Here is a 22,863-nt window from a genome sequence, read left to right as displayed (position 1 = left end):
CCACCCGCAATTGTCACGCGCCAAAATCGAACTATAGCATACAATAATTGCATCTAATTGGTAGTTTGTTGGGGTCTAAAGATCACACAGTGCATCTCTGTTCCAAATCGAGTGATAAATACTTCAGGTGCTAAAGCGGCTCATTTTCGAAAGGGTTTTTAAGCGAGCGGCCTTGGCATGTTGGATCTTGAAGTGCGAAGCGGGTTCAAATCAAAGTGGAGTTAGATAACTTCACGTCTCGACAGTTTCCGATCAGTTGAACAAAAATTATTAAAATACCCCCCCAAGCAATATGCGAACAATTTTTATCGAGACAAATAAACACATCTAAAAATACAAAAAATACAAAAAAAAATCTCCAAGCAATTCGCAATTTGAGTCAGCGATTTTTGCTGGAAAAGTAAATATTTGATAGTCAAGGGAGAAAGGCCAAGTGCAAAGCTTTAGGTGATACCCTTCGCTCGAGGGAGAGGCATTATCTTATTAAAAGCGGAAGAGAAGGGGCTCTAGATTCCGTTCCCTATATCAATGATTCATTTCGGGGCTACCCACCTAATTAACACACATTAAATCGCCTACTTAATGGCTGCAACTTTGAAATTTAAGTGGAAACCGTTTTGTAAAAATAAATATATTTATTTTAAAGTGTTTACTTGAAAGTGTTTTATAGATTACTGTAAAAATATTCACAATTAAAATAGCTTCGTTTGTAATTTTATTTTAAAAGTTTCATATTTTTGCCAACTCAAATTACTATAAGAAAAAATAAAATGTTTAATCAATATCAAAACTTAAAAATATATTACATATTGTTATGCCGAATTCATTAACTTTCTTTAAATCAAGTTGACATAAGCATTAGGCGACAACATTTATTAAATGATTTAAAAGCTAGCTAATTGAAAAATTCTATTTAGTCTAGAATATCTAACTTCATAAATTATCTTCGATTGCGAAATTGTTTTCGATAAATTTGTAAAACTCTCAAATAGGGTATGCAGTCATATTAATAATCCATTAGAAGCCAAGAAAACAAAAAACAAACAAACCTAGAAACAAAACAACAACCCGCCAGCCCACACGGATAATAAAAGTCCGGCATATGATTTCTGGTGGCGTATCTATGGCCATCTGTATCTGAATCTGTATCTTTTTGCTCGCCTTGTGGCTCGAATTAATTAAAAAATCAAAGTCGTTGTAATTATTTGTCTCGACTGCAAAAAGTGTCTGCCACTCGATGGTATCTGTATCTGTATCTGGTATGGTATGGTATGGTATGGTATGAGCCACAAGACAACTGCTCTTAAGATCATAAGACCCGAAAGTGGAGTTGCAAATTGAACTTGCTTTATTTTGGCGCCAGAGCTGCCATTGTTGTTGGTAAATACCAACAAAAACCAAGTGCGTGGGCGACTCGGAGTCGCTTGTCTAATGGAGCACCGTACTCCAAGGCCTCGCAGTCAATTTTTCTGATTGACTGGCGCTTGATAGACCGATCATATCGAGCCTACTGACTATATAGATGCAGTGCTGACGTCACACGGCATATGAAATCATTTTCGAAATGTAGGGGATAGGGATAAATCAGCGAGCATTCCATGAATAATCATAGACGACCGACCGAACGAACGAACGAACACTAGATATACAATATATATTTGCCAGCTTGTTCAATAAACAAAGCCACACGGCGATTCAATTACCAATGCAGCTCACAGCGTCTGGACTTTGACTTTGACGACCCACTGTGCGTATGAGCGACGCGGAACAAAACTATTTTGAGTTTCGGTTTGGGGGTTTCGGATTATTTATGCGTTACATGCGAAACACAAAACCAAATTTGAATATTTCACATGACGCATACGGTTGACATGCGTGTCTACGACAAATGTCGCTCCAAACAGAAGCAGCCACGCCCCCCTCCCCAATTTTTAAGTACAGGAAGAAATATATTTAATTTGTGGTTACCTCACATAATCATTTTTAATGACAATATTTAATTATCTAGGAAAAAGTTTGGTTTTTCAAAAAAATATAACCTTTTGTTTAAGATATTAATGATAATAAGGGTGACATAAATGTAATTAGTTATTTTAAAAGACTTTATATTTAGCTTACATTACTTTAATTAATTTAAAATAAATCTTGGAAGAAAACAAAATCTTAGCTGAAAACACAGAAGATGAAGCACTTAATGGTTCAATACGCGTAAAAAGAAATGTAATTTGTTTTAAATTTAGTTTCTTGCATTTTAAACCATCTACTTTTTCTATGAAATATGTTAGTATTGACAAACAAAATCCAAAAATGTGTAAAAATGTAGTCTTTTTATTTTTTTTAGTGCACTTCATACCCCTCGAACCATTGACAATTGAAATGAAATTGATTGAAATGCGATTAGCAAAATGAATATCAAACTGCAGCTACAACAACAAAGACTTACTAACGCTATAAATGTTTTGTTTTGTCGAATTGAATTGAATTGAATTGAATAATCACACATATGGCGGCAGGTGCTGTAAAAAAACGGGGGGGGAAAATGATTTTGGCATATTTCAATTCGGCAAACTGTTCAGTAGGCCATTTTTATGGCCCCGACTTTGATTGTTTTTGGCCATTTTCCTGCAGAGTCACGAAATCTTTGGGGCGCTGTGACAATTTTATTTGTTTACTTTATATAATGCAATGAGATAATCAAGGCATTATGTCAGCCCAACTGGGCCAAGCTCGGCTCAGGTGTTTTTTTTTGTTGTTGGCAGTGGGAGAATTAGCACTAGATAAATCATATTTAGAGACAAGATCCATGGCTAAGCTATGATCTCAGCGATCGAACTGTGAAAGTTCTAGCTTTTTAGCTTAGACCCCCACGCAACGCCAGCATAAAATGGAGTGGACGATGGTGCTCCACTTCGGACACTTTGGAGCGCAGACCTACACTCAAAAAATAATTAGAAAAACAATCGCTATCTTTAAACTCAATCGATTAATTTCTTCCTACTTTTACAAATTCTTTATTTAATTTAAAAAACTGTTCCATTTTGTAGCAATAAAAAAGATTATTGTATTTTTCCAAAAACTAAATATGAAATTAAGTATGGTTACAAAATTACGTTGGTTTGTGGAAGTAAGTGCCTTTATGATTAGAAAGCAGTGAATTAAAATAAAGAAGAGGTTTTTAAATTTATGAAACTTTACAAAAAAAAACATTGATTTCAAAACTTATAATATATTTTGTTGATCCAAGCTTAAGAAAAAATATTTATTTTTTAATAGAAACATTTTTCTAAAACAAATCTGATTTTCTGAAACCAAGTATGATTTCCAATTTTTTTCCGACTGCAAGAACAGCATGACCTACGCTAATAGGGCAGAGAAAAATCTGTCGAAATTTTAAACTAATTTTAGCAGTTGCGACATCGCCAAAATATCGGAATCTCAGGCCAGCAGCAACAACAAAAGTTCGCTGAACTGCACAAAGGCTACAAACTATAATAATAAGACAAAGCCGGGCTTCATTAGTCCCGACAACAGCACACCATCACCATCACCATCACCATCATCGCCGAAGAAAGCAGCCGCTGAAGAAGATTGGCCGGCGGACAAAAAATGCACACAAATCAACGTTAGAATTTGGAATTCCAGTGGGAACAAAGCGGAGAAAGATGGAGAATTCAGCGAATTCCCGGTACACGGACGAGGTAAATTGACTTTTTATAGACAGTGACAACAATTAATTATATTTTAATATGCTGCGCAGCTTGGCTTATTAGTTTATAGTATCAACAATACAAATTAAAGAACCCCTCGGATCGATCGTATCGGTGGGGAATCCAAACGCAAACCCAAACCGAGAGTCGACCTCGAAGAAAGGCCGCCGCAGAAAGTCATCGAACTTTCTCCCTGTTCTTTCGCCGACTAATTTCTATATTAGGTGTCATGGTCCCCGGCTGTCGGTGGCTCAATTAATTACCCAAACAGCTGCGATCATTTATAACCCAGACGGCGGGTAGTCAATCTCCCCCACCCGATCTGTGATTTGTTACATTTTGTAAGGGGCTATATGTGCGGCTGGGCTCCCAAGGCGCAAGGTCGAACCAATTTGCCCGAAACACAATCACAAAGATCAGCAACTGAATTGCCGTGACAAGTGAACCTCTCCGGAGTTGGAAGCCCAAGAGGTTCTCCGGTAGAAAGAACATTATACAATCGCGTGAGTCTTCTCAGAGCTGCGAATCTTTGTTGCTTAATTCAGCTTTGTAAACGGTGACATGCGAACAGAATGGCTAGATGGATGGATCTTTGGATGGTGTGTGAGTGGTGGCGGTGCCTCTTAGCATCTTAGCATTTTAGCAGCCACTTTCCAGCGACTGAGCCGTAATTAATAGCAGCTTACGGGTTAGTCGCAAATTAGCCGCATGACACAGCATCGTAGGAGTCCAGAGACCGAGCCGAGACGGTTTCTCGTGGGCAGAACTGACCCCATCCGGGCAGAACTCTTAAGCTCTTTTGCCACTTCCCTTCCACTTTACAATCGATGGTCGATGGTTGAGTAAGTCGCCAACAGCTTCCGTTCGATTGGAGGCGTTGCGGTTGTCGAGTTTGAAGCGTGGGCGTTTGTTTAGCACTCCAAATTACTTGGAATACATAAAGTTTGAAATTGATTTAAGTCATAAATATGCTAATAAAAACAATTCAATTGTATTAAAACTAAATGGCTATGAAAGATTTAAGTGGAATAAGCCTAAATAATTGTATATCAAATTATAAAAAACAAGTTTTAGTTTTCAAATTTGCCATATTCTATAAGGATATCGAAATTTGATAGGCTAAGTACATTTTAAAATTATATTATTATTGTTTTTAAAAAGTATTTCAATGTTTCTTTTCCAATTTTACAAATAAATTTAACTTTAATGTTACATTTACTGCAAATGATTGATTGACTTTAAACATGAGTAATTAGTTTTATAAAAACAGCAACCAATAATTTTTAAAACTAATACTAATTTTCATAGGAATGGTATTAGCAAAAGCCAATCGAAACTTCAATAATGTTTATGGGTATTTATGGCATATTGTCAATATGCTGTTTATTCCAGAATTATCTCCTTGCTGCTTACTAAGTACTTGTATACATTTAAGACTCGCCATCCAGCCCGCTCCAAGCGCCGCTAGTTGAGGGGATTCGATGTCTTGGCGCTCTCCTGGCGGATGGCGTTGATCAGCTCGTAGTTGACCAGGAAGGTGAAGCGCAGTCCGGAGATTTCCACAGTGCAGTTGTGAGCCAGTCGGGCTTTGTTGCCCGACAGCAGCGGAGTGCTGTCTATGAAGATGGCCCTCTTGCCCTCGTTGGCAATGAAGAAGTCGCCGTTGCTGCGCAACTTGATTGTGCCCTGGCGTCGCGAGATCTTGGCAGCCGGTCCTTCGAGTCCCAGATCCACGTCCACCACACAGTCCTTGGCATCGCGCCCGAAGGTGATCTCCTTGGAGCGCATAAGGTAGCGCACATGGCGGCCGCACAGACAGGCCAGCGTCTGGTTGTCGAACTCGGAGGCGGCCGTCGGACTGAGAACGGAATCCACCAGAACGCCCCAGCGCGAGAGCTCGTTCTCCAGCAGGCGAATATCACGTTTGTTGCGGCGATCGGCCAGAGCCTTCTCCATTTCCAGAGCCTCATCGCGCGGCTCGTTCAAGTCGTGCTCGAAGATCTGATCCTCTGCATCCGAGAAGCTGAGTGGCTGCTGATCCGTGCCGAAAAGCGGCTTCACAGCCTGATCCGGCAGCAGGCTGTACTGCTTGAGGAGTAGCCAATGGTTGTGCAAGGATTTGGCAGTGCGGGCGCAGTAGAAGATGGAGGCGTTCTTGTCCAGCAGCTCCTGGAACTGCTCCAGCTTGGGTTGCTCCGACTGTATATGGGATTAAGTTATAGGTAAGTAATGGTTTTATTTACAAATGGAAGTAAATATAAACTCACGCTCTTGATGGTGCCCAATAGGTCCTCCTCCTGCACGCTGTACAAGGCCTTACGCTGAACGGACTCCACCAGCTCGGGATGCAGGTTCCTCATGGCGGACACGGCAATCCTGGACACAGCGGGCTCATACAATAGGGCATACCAACGTTGCTGAAGTTCCTGCAGCGTAAACTTGCAGGAGAACTTCACGCCGCGATGGATAATCCTCAGATCGTTGGTCTGCTGGATGCCAATGATGAGGGCCAGGTCATCGATGGGCTTCCAGCGGCCCAGATCCTTGGTGGCCATCTGGCCCATGGGACGTCCATTCCGGCGCTGCGATTTCTTGCTGGCCGGACGCACTGGACGCGAACGCCTGTCGCTGGTCGTGGGACGCTCCATAACGGGCGGTTTGGGATGATGCACTACGGCCGAAACGATGGGAGCAACGGGAAGGGGCGTGGCCAGGGGAGCGGGCGTGGTGGGCGTGGCCAGGGGCAGCAGCGAGGCAACGGTACTGGTACTGCTACCCGGATGCACCAGGGAATCCGCGGAACCCGGCGTTTGTGGCGCTTCCGGCGTGGAAATGGGTATGTTCAAGGGCGCTAACGTGGTATGTGGCACGCCCACCAAGGCGGGATAGTTCTGCGATGTGGTCCGTGGTCTGCTGCTGCGATTGGCGTCTGTTCCTCCGCGATTTGTGGGCACTGCGATGTTGTACTCGACTATTTCGTCATCAAAACGCTTCCTTTTGATCGTCCGCGATGAACTGTTCAATGGGCAACGTAAGGGTTAAATGATTACCATGCACTAATTAGGACAAAATGACAGTTGTGTTATCGGTTTACCTCCTTCGTTTCTGATCGTTTTGCAGTTCAATCGGTAGATTGTGAATCGGATTTCGTAGTGGTGTCGAAATTACAGTTGAAATGTTAGCTGTACTTCCTATTATTGTTGTTGCTGGTGTTGTTGTTGGTGCTGTAGGGGCAACGGTAGTTGTGGTTGTTGTTGCTGCCGACACGCCTGCTTGGATTAGTGTGCTCGCAGTTGCAGGGGGGTTAATATGAACTGCGGGGGGATTGGTGGCGGCAACGGGCACTGCATTTCCAGTGCCAACGGTAATTCTTGTTGCCTCCATGGCTTTAAAAGGCTTTAAACAGGCTAAAAATTAATTATTTTCGCGACGCACAACACACACAGTGTGACCGCAGCAGCAGGAAAAAAATATATCGCGCGCAGAGGGTTGCCAGACAGTCGGAATAAAGTGCCACTGGAAGAAAAACGTTTTTTTAATTTATTATTAATTGACTTTTCAGTCCGTCGCGGTACTAAGATAATCTTATTGATTAAAGTTAAATCGATTGTATAAGATATGATAATTAAAATATTTCTTATTTATAAATTTTGAACCAAACGGAGTGGCCACATAGCTCGTCAGACAGATGGTCCGCGAAACCCACGCTTACCAACACTTTCACCCACACACACGCAACGGTCTGGCAACCCTGGTGCTAGATCCCTCTCGACAGTGCAAAATTTGTTTACTGGCATTTTAATATCCTTAAATTTTGGGCCACAACGACTGACTCATCAATCAGAACCGATGCCCGGAGCAACCAGATGAGTGCCTGGACGAGCGGGCGACCGAAATTTCGCACTAGCCACTCGAATAACAAGGGAAACTATGAGGTAAATGGGTCTGAGCACACAAAAACAAAACAGTGGGTCTGACTGTATATATGACTAATCGATTTGCAGTTTGCACTACACGGAATCGGAATCTTCGCAGTCAGAGAGCAAAATGGACATCTCGGAGACGCCGACGGACTCCACGGGTGTCTCGCCGCTGGCGGACGATGCGGTGTCCACTGCTCCTGAAAAGAATATCCTGGAATTGGAGCAGGCAAAGGACCATCATGACAAGGTTGAGCTAGAGTTCAAGACGAGCTCCGCCCTGGACAATAGAATACTGCGTCCGGAGTTGCTCGCCCTGGACGCGATGCCACAACGACACACCATCGAGCGCACCCTGGCCAACAGTCATCCCCTCATGATGTCGCCCACAAACACGGACTCCGATTCCGAGCCCTTTCAGCTGAAGAAGCAGGAGAAAACGCCGCCGAGGAGCAACTTTCCGGACGTAGTGCCCGCCACGGAGACGGTGCAGGCGAAGAACTCCCTGAATCAGGCACGAAACAAGCCGCAGGATGCCAAGGTCAGCCTGCTGAGGGCCAACAGCCCGGACATCCTGAGCAGCGAGTCGGATGCGGATGTGTCCCAGTACTTGGCCGCCGTGGAGTCCAACTTTCAGTCAGTCTCCCTGATGCCCAATGGCACTGGCAAGAAGACTAACAAGCGTAGCACCACTCTCCCTGGCGGCGAGGACATATCCAGCTTGGATTCCATCTCCAATCACAGCTTCGATGACGACGAGGACATCGAGCACAATCTGGCCTCCTTGAGTCCCTCAAGCTCGCTTATCGATGGCTTGGACGGCGAGGATGACGACGACGATTGCGAGGGTCCGGAGCTACTGCCCGACCACGATGACGACCTGGAACTTGACCTGGAGTTCGGCCTGGCCACCACGCCCACACCCAATGCACCGGCATTGGGCACGGTTGCCTCCACTCTGCCACAATATACGGCTGCTGAGGAGAGACGTGACTCGCGGAACTGGCAAAAGATCACTCTGCCGGATGGACGCACCCGGGAGATCGATATGCGTGTTATAGAGCCCTACAAGCGTGTGCTGTCCCACGGGGGATATCTCAAATCTGGCGGCCAGAACGCCATAGTCATCTTTTGCGCCTGCCACCTGCCGGATAGGTCGAGGGCCGACTACAGCTATGTGATGGACAACCTGTTCCTCTACGTGGTCAAGACGCTGGAGCAGCTGGTCACCGATGACTATGTGCTGATCTATCTGCATGGCGGCTCTAACCGGAGGAATGTGCCGCCATTTCCCTGGCTCAAGAGGTGAGTTTGTTGCTGCCATTTATTCTTGGGAATCACTAATGGAGAGTTTGGCTGACAGATGCTACCAACTGCTGGATCGCCGGCTGCGTAAGAGCCTGAAGCACATGTATTTGGTGCATCCCACGTTCTGGATAAAGTCGCTGGTGTGGATGGCGCGGCCTTTTGTGAGGTTAGTTAATAACTATCTTGCTTAATTTTAGTTTAAATCGAATAATGTATCCCACAGCACAAAGTTCTGGCGCAAGCTGGTCTATGTGAAGTCCCTGGAGGAGCTGGGCCTGCACGTTTCCGTGGAGAAGGCGGCCATTCCGGAGAAGGTCAAGCAATACGACGCCAAGCGGCACTGAGGCCCCAGACTTGTTTCACTCAAAACGCTAATGCAAACGCAACGCATTCATGCCACACTCGCTACTCGAGCCTCTGCATTCCCCATCTTCAATACGGACTAGGACTAAGGCTAATCCTCCAACCGATTGTTTGCGCTCTCTCGCTATGCTTTAATTTAAGATCTCAATCTTTGTGATACTTTATGTTTGCCTTCTCTCAGTCGAGTCGAGTCGAGTCTAATCGAATTGAGTCCCAATCCTCTCCTGCATTTTTCCGGTGTGAAGCGTGAAGGCGTTCAGAAAAAAACATCGAACAAGTTTTTGTAGTTCTTTATTGGCAGTTGTAGAAATCGTATTAGTAGACACAGACTCATGTGCTAGGATCCTATATAGATATACACACAACAAACATACATAATGATACCATGTAGTTATCGTGTAGCTTCCGCTTCATATATATTTTGTAATGGAACAGACATACATATGCAACCAGAAACCACCAAACTTCCGATCATGTTACCTTTCTTTGTAGTGACAAAAAGAGTAAACACGAAGTTGCAACACCTAACTGAACTTAAACATAAGTAATTGAAAATCTTTAGCTGAATTTTGCATCCAATATCGCATTGTATTGTATATTCCAAGCGTTCCAAGCACTACACGACACATTCGCTGACACTGAGTGGTGACCCCATGCCAGTCGACAGAATAGGTGCCCCCATTTATCCCAAATCTCATCCTCATTATCAGAGTTAACCCAATTAGGCTGTAAGTGAACTAGCGACCATTCTTTGTGGAATCTACACAACGGACACACGTAGAATCTCTCTAGCGGATAATGTGACGTACAATTAGGCAATGTAACCGATTGATATTAAGAGCGACATTTTGTTGGTTTCCTTTTACCGCTTTAAACAAACAATAATAATAAAGTGCAAGATGATTTTTTATTTATTATGCAATAAATCTTATGAGTAATAGCTCTGATTGCAGTCCCACAAATCGTTGTCCTCATGAAATTGGATGAGTACGAGCTCGTAGGTGACAATGGTGCCAGCAACCTTTATGTTTTCACGGGATATCATACATAATATATAATATGTAAACGTTTCAGTAACTTACACTCAACACCAGTTTTCTTGTGAGGTGGAAAAACTTCATTCCACTCAAGGCCACCTCATCGCTGATTACCTCCTCCGAAAATCTCTTCACCTCCGGACACCAGGATTCTTTGGGAACACAGCGCAGATACCTCAAAGTTAACCGGGATTCGTCATGAACGTTGGAGGAGTACAGTGAAACCGCCAAAGTGCGGCCGATGAGAAAGATGAGTGAGAAATAGAAGTACACAGCATGTGCCACCGAGGGCATGGTGCTATGAAAATATATTACAATTAAGGATATTAACTTTCATCTTCAAAAAATCTCACTTTAAGCTGCGCAGCAACTGCACACAAATGAAATACAAATTATTGGAAAAGGAGACCATTGTTATAAGGGATATGGCATTGTCCATTTTGTCGCATAGAATGCATATATTCCTGTATTGAATGCGACGTTCCGACCAGTAAGTGGGTAACATATTCTGCAAGTAATCGTTAACTCTTTTTTTTTTAAATAACGCCCAAGAAGTTCCCTTACCATTCCCTTAAAATTTCGCAAATCATCGTTGAGCTGTTGAAATTTGGAGGCCAATCCAATGCTGACAATCATCACAAATATGTCCATATAGTTCCATATGAAGGTCGAATAGACATTCTGGAACTTGCCCCAAATAGCCAAAGGAGTGGAGTAGCTGGCCACAAAGAAGATCTCGTCGTTGGTGCGTAGAAAATAGTTCTGGATGGGATCAGCGGTGCGGTTGCAAAACGAGGCATAGTTTATGGCCGATACCATGCTCAGAATGTGCTCCGCTGGTATGGAAAAAAAGGTTATTAGTCCTCTAAATACAAAAAAAAAATTATTTAAAATCAAAAATTAAATTGCCCAAACCTTTGAAAAAAATTATTACCATGAAAGTAATAGTTTGCCTATACAATTTTAAAATACACAGAAAAATGGTAATGGTCCTAAAAATATTACTTCAACTATTTAAATCGTGTTTTAATTGTTTTCATAATTTATTTTATGTAGTTTTTGTTATTCTATTATTATTATAATAATTGGGATTGTAACGATATCGACTTTATAAAACAATTCAACGGCTCAAGAAATAAAAAAAAACGAAATAAATTAAAAAAAAATTGTTCCCATGGACTTAGTAGTTTATTTATAACATTTTTAAGTACACGAAAAATAAAAAATGAACTATTTTTGTTATTGATTTTACATAAGGCATTAAACTTACCAAAAGACAGCATCATTCCCACCAGCATGACCATTGAAATGGTGTGACCCATCTTCCACCTGGCCAACTGCGTCTTATACTGCGGCAGATCCTGCTCCACCGTGTGCCAGTACATCATTAGCTGGGGCCACTGCCTGGCCAGATTCAGAGCCACCATCAGCACCACCAGAACAGATCCCCGGAATATGATGGGCTTAACACTGTTGAAACTAATTGGGTTGTTAAGGACCTTAAACAACGATAGTCCAAAGTTGGCCAAGCTCGAGGCGATGAAAAGCAGAGAGAAGCAGGTGCGAATGCTACGCCACGAGAAGCTCAGATTCGATGGATGTTTACCCGTCACTCCCTTAACTGGCATCATGGCAAAGAACTGGGCCACGAGGAGCACCCTGCCCACTGCCTGGTGGAAGGTTCCATCGCTGAGGAATGCCTCCTTGGTGCTTCGCGATAGCTCTGTTTAAATTAAGTTACAGATTAGATTTTTTTTTAATTTCTTTAAATACTTGTTACTTACTGGGCAATTTACTCGGCACTTCGAATTCATTCTCCATATGATTTTTGTAAGTTTCGCAACTTTCTTGTAAGGCTTTCTTACGGGCACTTAAGCAAAATAACAATAGGTCAAAATAAATCTTTAAAAATTAAACTGCACTGTAGAATATGAAAAGTTCAAACCGGGAAATCAGAGTTTAAACAAGAAAGGAAACAGGTTTCAGCAAAAAGAAGATTATACTTGTATACCCTAGCTGTTACAAAAATAAAAATCTTAATAAAATGATTATATTGTTTTTCGATTTTTGTGATTGAAAGTTTAAGAACATGATATATGTTAAGATTTTTATACGCATTTTTCGAACGTTTCTATGTTGGCTATATAATATATTATTCCGATTTATATAAAAAGATAGCCATAACTCTAAAATAGTAAAAAATAGTAAAATAGTAAAACAATTTAAAAACATCAAAGTTTTTCTATTTTTTCTATGGGTATATATTACCTGGAATAGTACGACAACTTTTTAAAAATTTCTATTTAAATAGCTTTAAAACTGAAAGACTTATTTTGCGTCGAAAAGTACTGATGGATTATAAATGTAACCTTAACATCATTGCAAAGTTTATAATTATAATCCCCTCTGCAAAGGTTTATACCAGATGATTTTTTAACACTCTTTGAGCCTTAATCGCTGTAGTCATAGATTTTCCAAATAGATTCCAAAGTGTTTTGCACCCACCCACCTCTCGTGAACCAAATCCAGTTTCCTGACCTTCGTTTTCAACCGTCGCAATTTGCGCCCCATCTTGGGCAGGAATTTCATCCTGCGACCTGCTGATTCCACTCCCAAAGGCAAACTGCTCCAAAGGATTTGCCCGGCCAACTGAGCTGGCACACAGTGAGCTGGCCCAGTGACCATTAAAAACACCTGTTGTTTTGCACTTATCTATAATTAAGGTACAGCAACAATAAAAGCACATATTTTGCGGGCTTAGCCTTTTGTCCCTCCCACAAAGTTCAACTTTCAAAGCAGCCGGCCACCTTTTTAGCGCCGTTGAACTGCAGCAAAATTAATTCGTAGGTCACGATTGTACCAGCCACCTAGAGATATAAAATATATCTATAACTAGATATCATTGCAATTTTTGTTTTGGAACACAAACCGAAATGACTACGCCGCGTGTGAGACGAAAGAACTTCATGCCTGTCAGAGCCACATTGTCCATCTGAACTTCTTCCGAAAATCGTTTAAGCTGGTAAATTCGGGAATGATTATGCAGTTTTGGGTAATAATTATAGCTGTTTACCTCATCGCACCAATATTCTCTGGGAACCAGTCGAAAGATGACCAAAGGTCGCTTCGATTCATCATTGATACTGGAGCTATAAAGCAATAAGATGAGAGTACGACCAAGTAGATAGGCTAGGGAAAACCAGAAGTACAGGGTATGCATTATCGAAGGTTTAGCCCTGGAAAAAATGCATTTAAAATACTGATTAACAAAACGAATTTTTATATCATATAGTTCATTAATTAAATTAAAGTTAGCTAAGATAGTATTTACTGTAGACTGTATGGAAGAATATTACTCAAGAGAGTGTTACTCTTAGAATTTTAGAAAATATTTGTTAAACTAATTATAAATTATAAAACTTTAAGATTAGTTACTTACTGCATGCTCTTCAGGATTTTTCCACAAATAAAATACAGATTGTTGCTGAAGCAAAGTAAAGTAATGAGGGATATGGCATCGTCCACCTCCTCGCACAGTTTACAAAGATTCCGAAAGTTAATCCTGCACTGCATCCAATGGTCTACACTAGTGGGCTAAAACATGAATGTTTTTTTTAATTTATGGTTGACTTATCCTAACGAAGGCCTCACCAATCTGGCCTCCCTCATCATGTAATCATTTAGCTGCCGAAAACGAGCAGCTAAAGCCACACTAACAGCCATCACAAAGATATCATTAAAGTTCCAGGCAAAGGTACTCAATACATTGACAACCTTTCCCAGGAGCCCCAGGAAATGGGTGTAGTCCATAAAATAAAACACCGAGGAGAAGTTTAAGTACAGGAAACTGTCGATGGGATGACCCGGAAATCGGGGACAGTCGTTCACATAGTAGCCCATAGACAGCATGCTCATTATGTGTTCCACTTCGAAGTAAATAAATATATACTAAGCATATTAAATAAAAAATATTCCCTTACCCAAAGAACAAGTGGTGGCCACAAAGGTGATTATCTTGATCTGCTGAGCCAGAGATTTGCTTTCCTTGGGAAATTTAAGAGGTGGTAACTTAGCCTCCACCAACTGCCACTCCTGAGCAATTTTGGGCCACTTCCTGGCCAATTGCAAAAATGAAAACGAGATTAGGAAAATGGATAAATAGAAGACCAGAGTCTCCACGGAATCGAAATCGAATGATACATTCGTCACATAGGCCACCAAATAGCCGGAGGTTATTCCAAAACATAGGATGGTGACCAGGGCATAATAGGTTCGAATACCGAACCAAGTGAAGGTCAGATCATCAGCGAATTTGGAACCGATTCCTCGAACTGGCATTAACGCAAAGATTTGGGCGATGATGAGGACTGAAATATACAGTACATAATATCGGAACTAAGAATTATACAATTTTTAAAAATATTCTTGAAATAAAATAATGAAAATAAAAAAAATCTCCAATGAAAAAGGTTTACAAATATTTATTTCATTTAAATTCGTTGTTTTCCTTGTCCCCTTAAAATTACCTGGCTTGATGGCTTCTTGAAAAGAACCACTGTATTTGTAATCCTCTTTTCTGATCCGAAGAAACCAGGCTTTAACTGCGTTAAAAAAATTATAAATATAAATCTTAAGCAAATTTAAATACTTACTTAGAGAAAATTGAAATCGTCTTGAGGGATTGGAGACTACTTTGTACTTAATGATTCCCAGAGTGACACTAGAAATTGAAATTTAAATTTAAACTTAAATAAACTTTATTTCGAATCCACCCACTCGCTGCCAACGCGTGATCTTCGCCAGAATTTGATGCGAGCAATGCATCTCCGCGGCTTGACAGGATCCCCAGTGGTCCTGGCCATGTTCCGTGCTCGACTGTCAAGCAATCCTCCCCTGACAAAGGGTAAACCCACAAATTGCTACCGGTTACCACTAATTGATGGCCTCCATGCCAATTGTGCGCTTATCTGTGCATAATCTTGTGCAAATACGAAAAGTTGACAGCCCTCGAAAAGCTTATAAAGTATGTACAAAATGAAAATGTGAATGCTGAACGGAAATAGAAGAAGAAAATGTTCATGGAGGAGCCATTTGCAGCCGCAAATGCTTTTCTGCACCACGACACCTTGCATTTGTCGGAATAACACAAGTTTCTAGGCCGTTAAAACACCAGCCATCTAGAAAAAGTTGCATTATGTAAAGTATTTCAAAACATTTACAATACCCACTGCAAAAATGAGCCTTCTAGTCAAAAAAAGTATTCCTTTCCACTGAAAGCAAAGGTTTCATTCCGAAGCAAACCCTAAACACCTTTTACATATTTTTGTTTAACACCTCCTATTTAAATACCTTACCTATAGTGTAGAGCTGAAGGCCGTTGCTTAAAACCATCTTAGCTGAGAACACGAAATCGCCGATGACAAGAATGGACACCATCACGAAAAGCAGAATAACCTCATAATGCAGGATATTCTCATGCACGGACCGCTCCATCTGAAGTCCCTCGACAAACAAATGGCTCTTCAGCATGGACGTGATAATAGAGACACTTGCAACTAAACGCTTCGGACACGCTTTTTGTATTGATAGATAAAATCTGACAGGTGTGATTAATTGTGTGCCATTACAGAAGGTGCAAAAAAAAAAATATATATATATATGTAAAACTAGAACTAGGAAAATATGCTCTTGGAGGAGCCCACGCCGCCCTCGCAAAAGTTCTTTTGCACTTCGGAGCCGGCCATTTGGTTGATCAGCACCAGTTCGTAGACCATCAAAGTGGCAGCCATCTGTAATGGATTATATATTAAACAATAGTTATTTAATATTTTTACAAACTCACCGCAAATATCAAACGTCTAGTCAGTAGAAAGTACCCCTTGCCACTGAGGGCAAAATGATCTGAGAGAAAAATCTCATTAAGGCGCCTTAGCTCCACACTCCAAAACTCAGTGGGTATTTCATAAAGGGTATAAGATATTTTCCTGGCTTCTTGAGGAATAGAAGATGCAGCAAACATCATGTTTAGAACTCGAATAATGACATACGAGAGGCAAAACCAGAAATATAACTCATCCGCATAGTTGCCTTTGGATCTGAAATGGTAAAACATTGAAAATTAAAATGGGAATTTAAAATGTTAAATACAGAAACAGATTAATATCAGTCCAAATTATTATATGGAATTTAAAGTGTTATATTAACGTTTACATCATTAAAAGCATTAGCATACACAAAATCTTAGTGATAGGAAAAAATGTTTCTTACACGTATATACCTTAGAATAATATTTCAAAATATAAAAAAAATTATCAAAACTCACTGAAAACTGTGATATATCTGCACGCATATAAAGTACATGTTGTGGGCACAGGAAAGAACTATCAACCCAGATAATTCCTTGTCGTAAATCGCCAGAAGATCACTAAGATCCAAGAGATCAGAGCGTATCCTTTGCCAAAATTCATTTGGCATTTGGGTTTTTGCATGCTGTCGAATGCGCCAGTGCAACTGCTGGAATCTCATTTGCATACCGCGGCAGATGAGGATCAGGAAAATGTCCACAAAGTTCCACACAAAAGTCATCGATAGAGTAGTCCATTCAATGAAGGGTACCCACCAGGCGCTGAAGTGCATGACAAGGAATAGTTGCTGACGCTCCCTCTGGAAATAGTTTTGCCAAAAGTCCACCTTCAACTTGCACTCCACAATGGCCAGATGATTGTTGTAGAGGGCACTTCCCACATATGTGGAGTGCTCACAGAGGGCAAACACCAGGAGGCAGACGCCCCAAAGTCGGAGGCGTCTAGAGTAGCCACGCCCATACCTGCAATCGTAGGCGGGCTCCAGGAAGATCTGCTCACACTCCGCCGTCCGGCGGATGATGTATGGCCAACGGCGGGAAAGCAGCAGGAAAACCCCGAAGCAGAAAATGCAGATAACGCTGAAGCTAAGGGATCCTGGAAAACAAATGAAGTATATTATTAAAAATATTTTATATAATTCTGTTTTTATTATGTTTTTTTAATGGTCCGAAAAATATATTAAACGATAGAGAGAAATTCCCTTTTAATCAATTTAAAAATGCACCATATTAATGACGCAAGTTTATTTCAATAGAATTCTGTGAAAGAATATATAATAATTGTAAATTTAAATTATTATTTTAAATATCCTTGTAACTTAAAGGGGGAGGCATGATGAAAATATGTTATTATGGGTATGCTTTTCCAAATTGTGCAAAAGTTCATTAAAGATCAGTTTTCATTCGCCTCCAAAACTTAAACATTTAAATTTAGAAAATTTATTTATAAAATTTAAGTATTACTTTACTTGAAACTAGAGCCTGTTGACTTTGTATTCCAAATTTTAAATTAAACAAAAATTATAAGCAAAATATTACGATTTTATAAAATAGATATATAATGAAATAGTTGTTTGAGAATATCATTCTTCTTAAGAGCTTAAATACTTCAATTAAGGAAATTAAAATTTAAACAAATCATAGAATTGCAAACAAAAATTTTAGAACTAAATAAAGTAAACAAAATCATTTAAATCTCTAAAACTCAAAACTCACCTATGGTATAAATTTTCAGACCATGATCGAGCACAATTTTGGAGGATAAGGCGCAGTCCACAATTGAAAAACAGAAGAGGATGAGAGCAGCCAGAAAGGATGCAGAAATCCAGCGAAAACGAACTTTCTCCGGTCGCGAACTTGGCCAAATCCCCGAAACTGGCAACACGCCAAAGAACTGCGCTACAACCAAAACTGAAATGGGTAAAATTAATAAATTTTTTAATGTAAATTCTTATTGCCAATCTCACCAGGACCAATTCCATGCTGAAGTGTGTTTCTGGTGCCTCTTTGTCCCGACTGCTTCATGGCTGGGCTGTTTGATGGCAAATGCAAAAAAGGTCCTTTAAGTGCAAAGGACACACCATGAACAAGGGGGCGTATGCCAATCCATTTGCAGATTAGGATCTCGCGAATGCTGATTTGGTGCAGGTGCATGGGCGTGACACTTGTGACTAAATGTGCTTTTGAATTGTAATTTCGAGTGCTAAATTCCGTAATCTAAAACTCCCTGCAGTATTGAGTCTTTTGCCTGATGGAACCTTGGTTGATGACATCCGATATCATGAGCTCATAAGTGATAATTGTGGTGCCCATCTATGTTGTGATAAATATTGGAATAAATATTAAATTGTTAAGTTAAGAGTTTTAACCTACAGCCAGGACAAGTGAGCGGGTGAGGTAGAAGAATCCGCTGCCGGAAAGAGCTGTCATATCGTTGCCCAACTGCTCACTAAAGCGCTGAACCTGTATTAATTTAGATTTATATTTATAAGAATTTAGAATGGTTGGTAATACCCACTTCTATAGACCAAGCTCTGGAGGGCACATCCCTTAAAGCCGTGACAATCTTTCGCTCGTAATCATTTATCGAAGAGGCCACAAAAATAGTCAGCAAGGTGCGGACCACGGCAAAACCTAGGGAATACCAAAAGGCCACCATTACCAGAAAGTCCACTCCTATGTTTCTGTTACAAAATATATAACAAGAGTTGAATTTAAGTACTTACAAAACTTAAAAAGTTATTTAACTCACTTGAAGCTATTAAACAATTGAAAGCAAATAAAGGACATGTTATTGCCAAAGGCCAGGAGCACTAATGGCGCTATAGCAGCATCTAAAAGATGCACAAGTCGCTTTAAGGCCAGGTAATGTTCCCGAACTTCTGTCCAAAACACAGCTGGCATTACTTTCCTATGAACAGCAGCAATTCGACGATAGAGCTGATGAAATCTGGCAGCCAAGCCAATGCCAATGCACATGATAAAACAGTCGGTGAAGGAACGCGGATAGGCAATTGTCTGGTTAACCCACTAAAAAAATTTTTAAAAAACAGTTAACAAATTAAAAGGATTTTGTTTTTAAACTAAAAGTACCTCTAAAATGGGCAATAGCCAAATTTGGTAGGGCAGGATTATGTAGAGATGTGGACGCTCCCACTTGTAGATGCTCTCCAAGTAGGTAACATTGATTTTGCACTGGGTACGTTCCAAACTGCTTAGGTGAAATGAATTGAGCAGCAAAAGACAGTGTTCCACTGAAAGGAATGTTTAAACAGGGAATTTAAGAATTTTAAAACCTAAAAAATAATACTTATTCCGACGTTACAAATTAGTAAAGTCTTTGGAGAGACATTTCATATAAAACTAAAACAATGAAAAGCGCTTTTCTGTTTTATAAAGAGATTACACCCCTGGCAAGTCTCTCACTTTGAAAAAAAATAGCAAATTAACAAAAAGAAGACAAAAACAAAAAACCAGTAATAAATATTGTAATTATTATATAATAGCTAAGTTATAATCATAAAATATTTTAATTGTAAGTTCTTCCTATAAAAATGAATATTTTAAACTCACCCAAAGCAGATGACATGACTATGGCAAACACAACATAGATGCGTTTCTTCATCTTGTACTCCCCGTAGAATCGATAGGGAACCTTTAAGAATAGCTGCTCCACACTGCTCCAAATGCGCATAATCCTGGGCCATTGGAATGCCAGTCGCCAGAAGAAGAGGTGCTCCAAAAGACACACGATGTACAGCGAAAGGGTGCTGGAGGTGTGAAAGTTAATGGCCACCTTGATGACATAGTTGATGACGGTGCCGAATTCGCAAAGATTTAGGATTAAAATGAGGCAGGAGTAGAAAATGCGCGGGGAAAACCAACGAAATCGAATATCGGACACATCCAAAGCGCGGACATTGCTCACCGGCAGCAATCCATAGATTTGTGAAATAAAGAGAACTTTTTTAAAGCAGAATATTTCGATTTTAATTTGTAATTGTAGTAGGTTTTACAAACCTTTCGAGACCGCCCGATGGAATGTCTCGCCCTGCGGCATGGCCAAACTAAAACTAACCACTAACTGGCCCATCTGGCGTGCAGAAAGCCCCCCATATATAGCCGAGGGGGGCGTGGCGGCCTTAAACGATTTACCAACTATAGTAAGTATTTACAACTAATTGCGGCGCCTGTCACATTCAGCTGACATGACAAATGGCCAAAGGAGTGGGTTGTTAGTGCATTGTTGTGTTCATCAGGCGCACAGGGGCTGCAGTCCTTTGCGTCGATTGGGTTCATCGAATTGCAAAAGGACCAACTCGTAGGTGACAATGGTGCCAGCCATCTGAAAAGGGGTGTAAATGTTAAGGGGGAAACCAGAGGTGTGAACTTAAAGTAGCATTCTATCTACTCACTCCAAAGAGCAGGCGACGCGTGAGGAAGTAGAACTTCTTGCCGGAAAGGGCCACTGTCTGGGTAGTCATCTGAAATATCAGACGCTCCACCTCCACGCACCAGCTGCGACTCGAAACCCTCCGCAGGACCCCCAATCCCCGCCTGGATTCCTCATTGATGTCCGCCGCCGTGAGGAAAACAAAGGCCGTGCGTCCAATCAGATACAGAAGGGAGTACCAGAAGTACACATAGTTGATGGGCCAGCGAAGTTTGCTTGGGGGTTATAAATGGTTAATGTTTAATAAGTATTATAATTAAAATGCTGAAGATAACATCTGTTGAATAAATATTCTCTTTAATCTGGAATCAAACATTTAACCAGTGAAATGGTAAATAAAATATATTTGTTTGTTCGAATTACCAAGCTGGTTGAAGCATTAAATCAGAGATAGTAATAGTTATTACAGACTGATATATATTTTAAAAATCTTATTTAAATTTTAGTCATGACTTCCATTTTAAAAGTTTTTTATAACAACTAAAATAAAAGCTACAAAATAACTTTAGGAAGGTAAAAATGTTTTTTGTTCGAATTTTAAATAAATTTAGAAATCATATAACTGTTATTTTTATAGAAATAAAATAAATAGCTACCAAATAATTCTTGATTTAGAAGGTACAGTATTTTTTTAAATTTTTAGATGAATTTAAAAATTTTGTAGATTTTATGGTTTTTAATTTTCATTTAATTGAACAATATTTTTTAAGTAGACTTACTTGAAAACATTTAGCAGCTGGTAGCACACAAAGTATAGATTATTAACACACGAAAGCAATATTAGACTGGACATAGCACTGTCTACAAATTCCAGTAGTTCGCACATCTTGACATAATGCTCCCGAATTTGGATAAAAACCGATTCCGAGACCTCTTCATGTTCCAATTTTCGAATGCGAGCAGTTATTTGCTCAAATCGATAGGACAAACCCTTGCTAATCATCATGATAAAGAGGTCCATGTAGTTCCAAACAAAAGTGCAGGCTAAATTGATTAGCTAAGAAAATAATATCTATTAAATTATATATTTTGATATATTGCAGGAAGAACTTGCCAACATAAGAGCAGCTAAGATCGGACTATAAGGCAGTATTTCAAACACATAGTCGTAGTTTCTTTGTATGTAATTATCAAAATTGGCCACTTCGGTTATATTGGTGCATATATTTAAGCGGCGCTTATAACTCAGTATAGCCGATACCTGATATAGTGTGTGTTCACCTGAAAGTTTTATTTTATTTATCGATTAATATTTTAATATAATATAACGAAATATTCACCTAAGGACAGGCCAATAATGGCCAAGGCAGCCAACTGCACTCGACGTGAAAGATTTCTTTTGGGTAATTCATAAGGTGGTTTGGTGAAAACCATTTCCGTTTTGGTCCAGTAGCGTATAACTGCTGGCCATTTATTTGCCAGTCGAATGAATACCACATAGGCAGTCAAAACACAGCCAAAAAACACCAAACCCACTGAAAAGATTATTAAATACTTTAAATAAATACCTTTTATAATACTTATAAATTAAATCTCACCAAAATTTTTAGCCGTAATACCAATATTAACTAGGCGAGTAAACATGCCCAGAAATAATGTAGAAGTGGCCGTCATGAAGATCACGGTGACAAACATGGGCACAGATTTGTAGGCAAATCGAACGCGTCTTGGATTGGACTCCCGAATGCCCAATAAAGGCATTACGGCAAAACATTGGGCCAAAAGCATGACTCAAAGAGGGGATTGAAGCAATTAAAATATTTTCCAGTTTATTAATATTTTATTTTCAATAACCACTTACATGGATACACAGCTCTATGAAAGAGATCCAGTTTCGCATAGTTGGGCAGCCTCTCGCTGGCCAATATGTTAAATTCCATATTAGATTCCTCCATAAACTTGGGTGGTGGAGTTTCGGGCTTGGCCAAAATCTCCACTGATTTAATGGCATTACCCTTGCTGGGATTTCTACGAAAGTTCAATGTAGGTCCTTTCATGACGCTGGTCCTTTTTGCACTGACACGAAATGCGAAATTTGAGTAGGTCCAAAGCTTGTCATGGGCGGAATACTTAAGTTGAGCCACCGAAAGCCCCACAATGGTTTTGGCTGCACCGTGGTGACCGTTTGAAGTGCCACTAATTACGGGTTTTAGACTAAGCTAGTTGAAGGATGTAAACAATAATTAAGAGACACGACCTGGCTAAACGGAAT

At 40.4% G+C, this 22,863-nt stretch overlaps 6 protein-coding genes across 6 annotated transcripts; 1 reads left to right on the top strand and 5 right to left on the bottom strand.

Annotated features, from left to right (window-relative positions):
• Positions 1-5,054: 5,054 nt before the first annotated feature.
• LOC108146453 (microspherule protein 1) lies at positions 5,055-7,171 on the bottom strand. Its single transcript, XM_017272464.2, has 3 exons — positions 6,802-7,171; positions 5,975-6,722; positions 5,055-5,906 (listed from the first exon to the last, which is right to left on the bottom strand). Exons 1-3 carry the CDS (start codon positions 7,089-7,091, stop codon positions 5,172-5,174), a joined length of 1,773 nt encoding a protein of 590 aa, XP_017127953.1. The 5' UTR covers positions 7,092-7,171; the 3' UTR covers positions 5,055-5,171.
• Positions 7,172-7,448: 277 nt separating this feature from the next.
• Positions 7,449-10,208, top strand: LOC108146354 (protein prune homolog 2). Its single transcript, XM_017272331.2, has 4 exons — positions 7,449-7,642; positions 7,712-8,932; positions 8,991-9,101; positions 9,159-10,208. The coding sequence occupies exons 1-4, from the start codon at positions 7,638-7,640 to the stop codon at positions 9,277-9,279; spliced, it is 1,458 nt and encodes a 485-aa protein (XP_017127820.1). The 5' UTR covers positions 7,449-7,637; the 3' UTR covers positions 9,280-10,208.
• Positions 10,209-10,214: 6 nt separating this feature from the next.
• On the bottom strand, positions 10,215-14,893 carry LOC108146358. Its single transcript, XM_017272336.2, has 14 exons — positions 14,862-14,893; positions 14,316-14,702; positions 13,987-14,261; positions 13,775-13,929; positions 13,409-13,571; positions 13,265-13,354; positions 13,124-13,202; positions 12,845-13,047; positions 12,120-12,237; positions 11,606-12,058; positions 10,900-11,171; positions 10,689-10,843; positions 10,381-10,633; positions 10,215-10,319 (listed from the first exon to the last, which is right to left on the bottom strand). Exons 2-14 carry the CDS (start codon positions 14,671-14,673, stop codon positions 10,227-10,229), a joined length of 2,667 nt encoding a protein of 888 aa, XP_017127825.2. The 5' UTR covers positions 14,674-14,702; positions 14,862-14,893; the 3' UTR covers positions 10,215-10,226.
• Positions 14,894-15,959: 1,066 nt separating this feature from the next.
• Positions 15,960-18,352, bottom strand: LOC108146355 (gustatory receptor for sugar taste 64c). Its single transcript, XM_017272332.2, has 5 exons — positions 18,166-18,352; positions 17,915-18,109; positions 16,658-17,294; positions 16,178-16,430; positions 15,960-16,124 (listed from the first exon to the last, which is right to left on the bottom strand). Exons 1-5 carry the CDS (start codon positions 18,350-18,352, stop codon positions 16,008-16,010), a joined length of 1,389 nt encoding a protein of 462 aa, XP_017127821.1. The 3' UTR covers positions 15,960-16,007.
• Positions 18,353-18,571: 219 nt separating this feature from the next.
• Positions 18,572-20,339, bottom strand: LOC108146360 (gustatory receptor for sugar taste 64b). Its single transcript, XM_041708126.1, has 6 exons — positions 20,219-20,339; positions 19,772-20,161; positions 19,292-19,452; positions 18,951-19,228; positions 18,717-18,832; positions 18,572-18,661 (listed from the first exon to the last, which is right to left on the bottom strand). Exons 1-5 carry the CDS (start codon positions 20,289-20,291, stop codon positions 18,778-18,780), a joined length of 957 nt encoding a protein of 318 aa, XP_041564060.1. The 5' UTR covers positions 20,292-20,339; the 3' UTR covers positions 18,572-18,661; positions 18,717-18,777.
• A 114-nt stretch (positions 20,340-20,453) lies between these two features.
• On the bottom strand, positions 20,454-22,648 carry LOC108146357 (gustatory receptor for sugar taste 64a). The gene is made up of 7 exons (XM_017272334.1): positions 22,453-22,648; positions 22,190-22,381; positions 21,932-22,126; positions 21,706-21,872; positions 21,371-21,648; positions 20,614-20,866; positions 20,454-20,543 (listed from the first exon to the last, which is right to left on the bottom strand). The coding sequence occupies exons 1-7, from the start codon at positions 22,646-22,648 to the stop codon at positions 20,454-20,456; spliced, it is 1,371 nt and encodes a 456-aa protein (XP_017127823.1).
• Positions 22,649-22,863: the final 215 nt, after the last annotated feature.

Source organism: Drosophila elegans, unplaced genomic scaffold (assembly GCF_018152505.1).
Source record: "Drosophila elegans isolate 14027-0461.03 unplaced genomic scaffold, ASM1815250v1 contig_208, whole genome shotgun sequence".
In the NCBI taxonomy this organism is placed as follows: Eukaryota; Metazoa; Arthropoda; class Insecta; order Diptera; family Drosophilidae; genus Drosophila; species Drosophila elegans.
The sequence above is the reverse complement of the archived record's forward strand: the minus strand, read 5'-3'. Positions and strand labels throughout refer to the sequence as shown.

Bases quoted from the DNA above. Each gene is read 5' to 3' on its own strand.
- LOC108146355 (XM_017272332.2), bottom strand. From the start codon at position 18,352: ATGCACCTGCACCAAATCAGCATTCGCGAGATCCTAATCTGCAAATGG. The intron at 16,431-16,657 runs GTGAGTTTTGAT...TTACCATTTCAG, and splicing joins CAGATATATCACAGTTTTCA to ATCCAAAGGCAACTATGCGG. The intron at 16,125-16,177 runs GTGAGTTTGTAA...AATCCATTACAG, and splicing joins CTAGACGTTTGATATTTGCG to ATGGCTGCCACTTTGATGGT.
- LOC108146358 (XM_017272336.2), bottom strand. From the start codon at position 14,673: ATGCCAGTTCGAGGAATCGGTTCCAAATTCGCTGATGATCTGACCTTC. The intron at 13,048-13,123 runs GTTGAACTTTGT...CCTTAATTATAG, and splicing joins GGTGGCCGGCTGCTTTGAAA to ATAAGTGCAAAACAACAGGT. The intron at 12,059-12,119 runs GTAAGTAACAAG...TAATTTAAACAG, and splicing joins AGTGCCGAGTAAATTGCCCA to AGCTATCGCGAAGCACCAAG.
- LOC108146360 (XM_041708126.1), bottom strand. From the start codon at position 20,291: ATGGGCCAGTTAGTGGTTAGTTTTAGTTTGGCCATGCCGCAGGGCGAG. The intron at 20,162-20,218 runs GTTTGTAAAACC...GCTTTAAAAAAG, and splicing joins CCATCGGGCGGTCTCGAAAG to TTCTCTTTATTTCACAAATC. The intron at 19,453-19,771 runs GTGAGTTTAAAA...CATTCCTTTCAG, and splicing joins AGTCATGTCATCTGCTTTGG to TGGAACACTGTCTTTTGCTG.
- LOC108146453 (XM_017272464.2), bottom strand. From the start codon at position 7,091: ATGGAGGCAACAAGAATTACCGTTGGCACTGGAAATGCAGTGCCCGTT. The intron at 6,723-6,801 runs GTAAACCGATAA...CCCATTGAACAG, and splicing joins AACGATCAGAAACGAAGGAG to TTCATCGCGGACGATCAAAA. The intron at 5,907-5,974 runs GTGAGTTTATAT...TCCCATATACAG, and splicing joins TATTGGGCACCATCAAGAGC to TCGGAGCAACCCAAGCTGGA.
- LOC108146357 (XM_017272334.1), bottom strand. From the start codon at position 22,648: ATGAAAGGACCTACATTGAACTTTCGTAGAAATCCCAGCAAGGGTAAT. The intron at 22,127-22,189 runs GTGAGATTTAAT...TAATCTTTTCAG, and splicing joins TATTACGGCTAAAAATTTTG to TGGGTTTGGTGTTTTTTGGC. The intron at 21,649-21,705 runs GCAAGTTCTTCC...TTATTTTCTTAG, and splicing joins TCTTAGCTGCTCTTATGTTG to CTAATCAATTTAGCCTGCAC.
- LOC108146354 (XM_017272331.2), top strand. The intron at 8,933-8,990 runs GTGAGTTTGTTG...TTTGGCTGACAG, and splicing joins CCATTTCCCTGGCTCAAGAG to ATGCTACCAACTGCTGGATC. The intron at 9,102-9,158 runs GTTAGTTAATAA...TGTATCCCACAG, and splicing joins ATGGCGCGGCCTTTTGTGAG to CACAAAGTTCTGGCGCAAGC.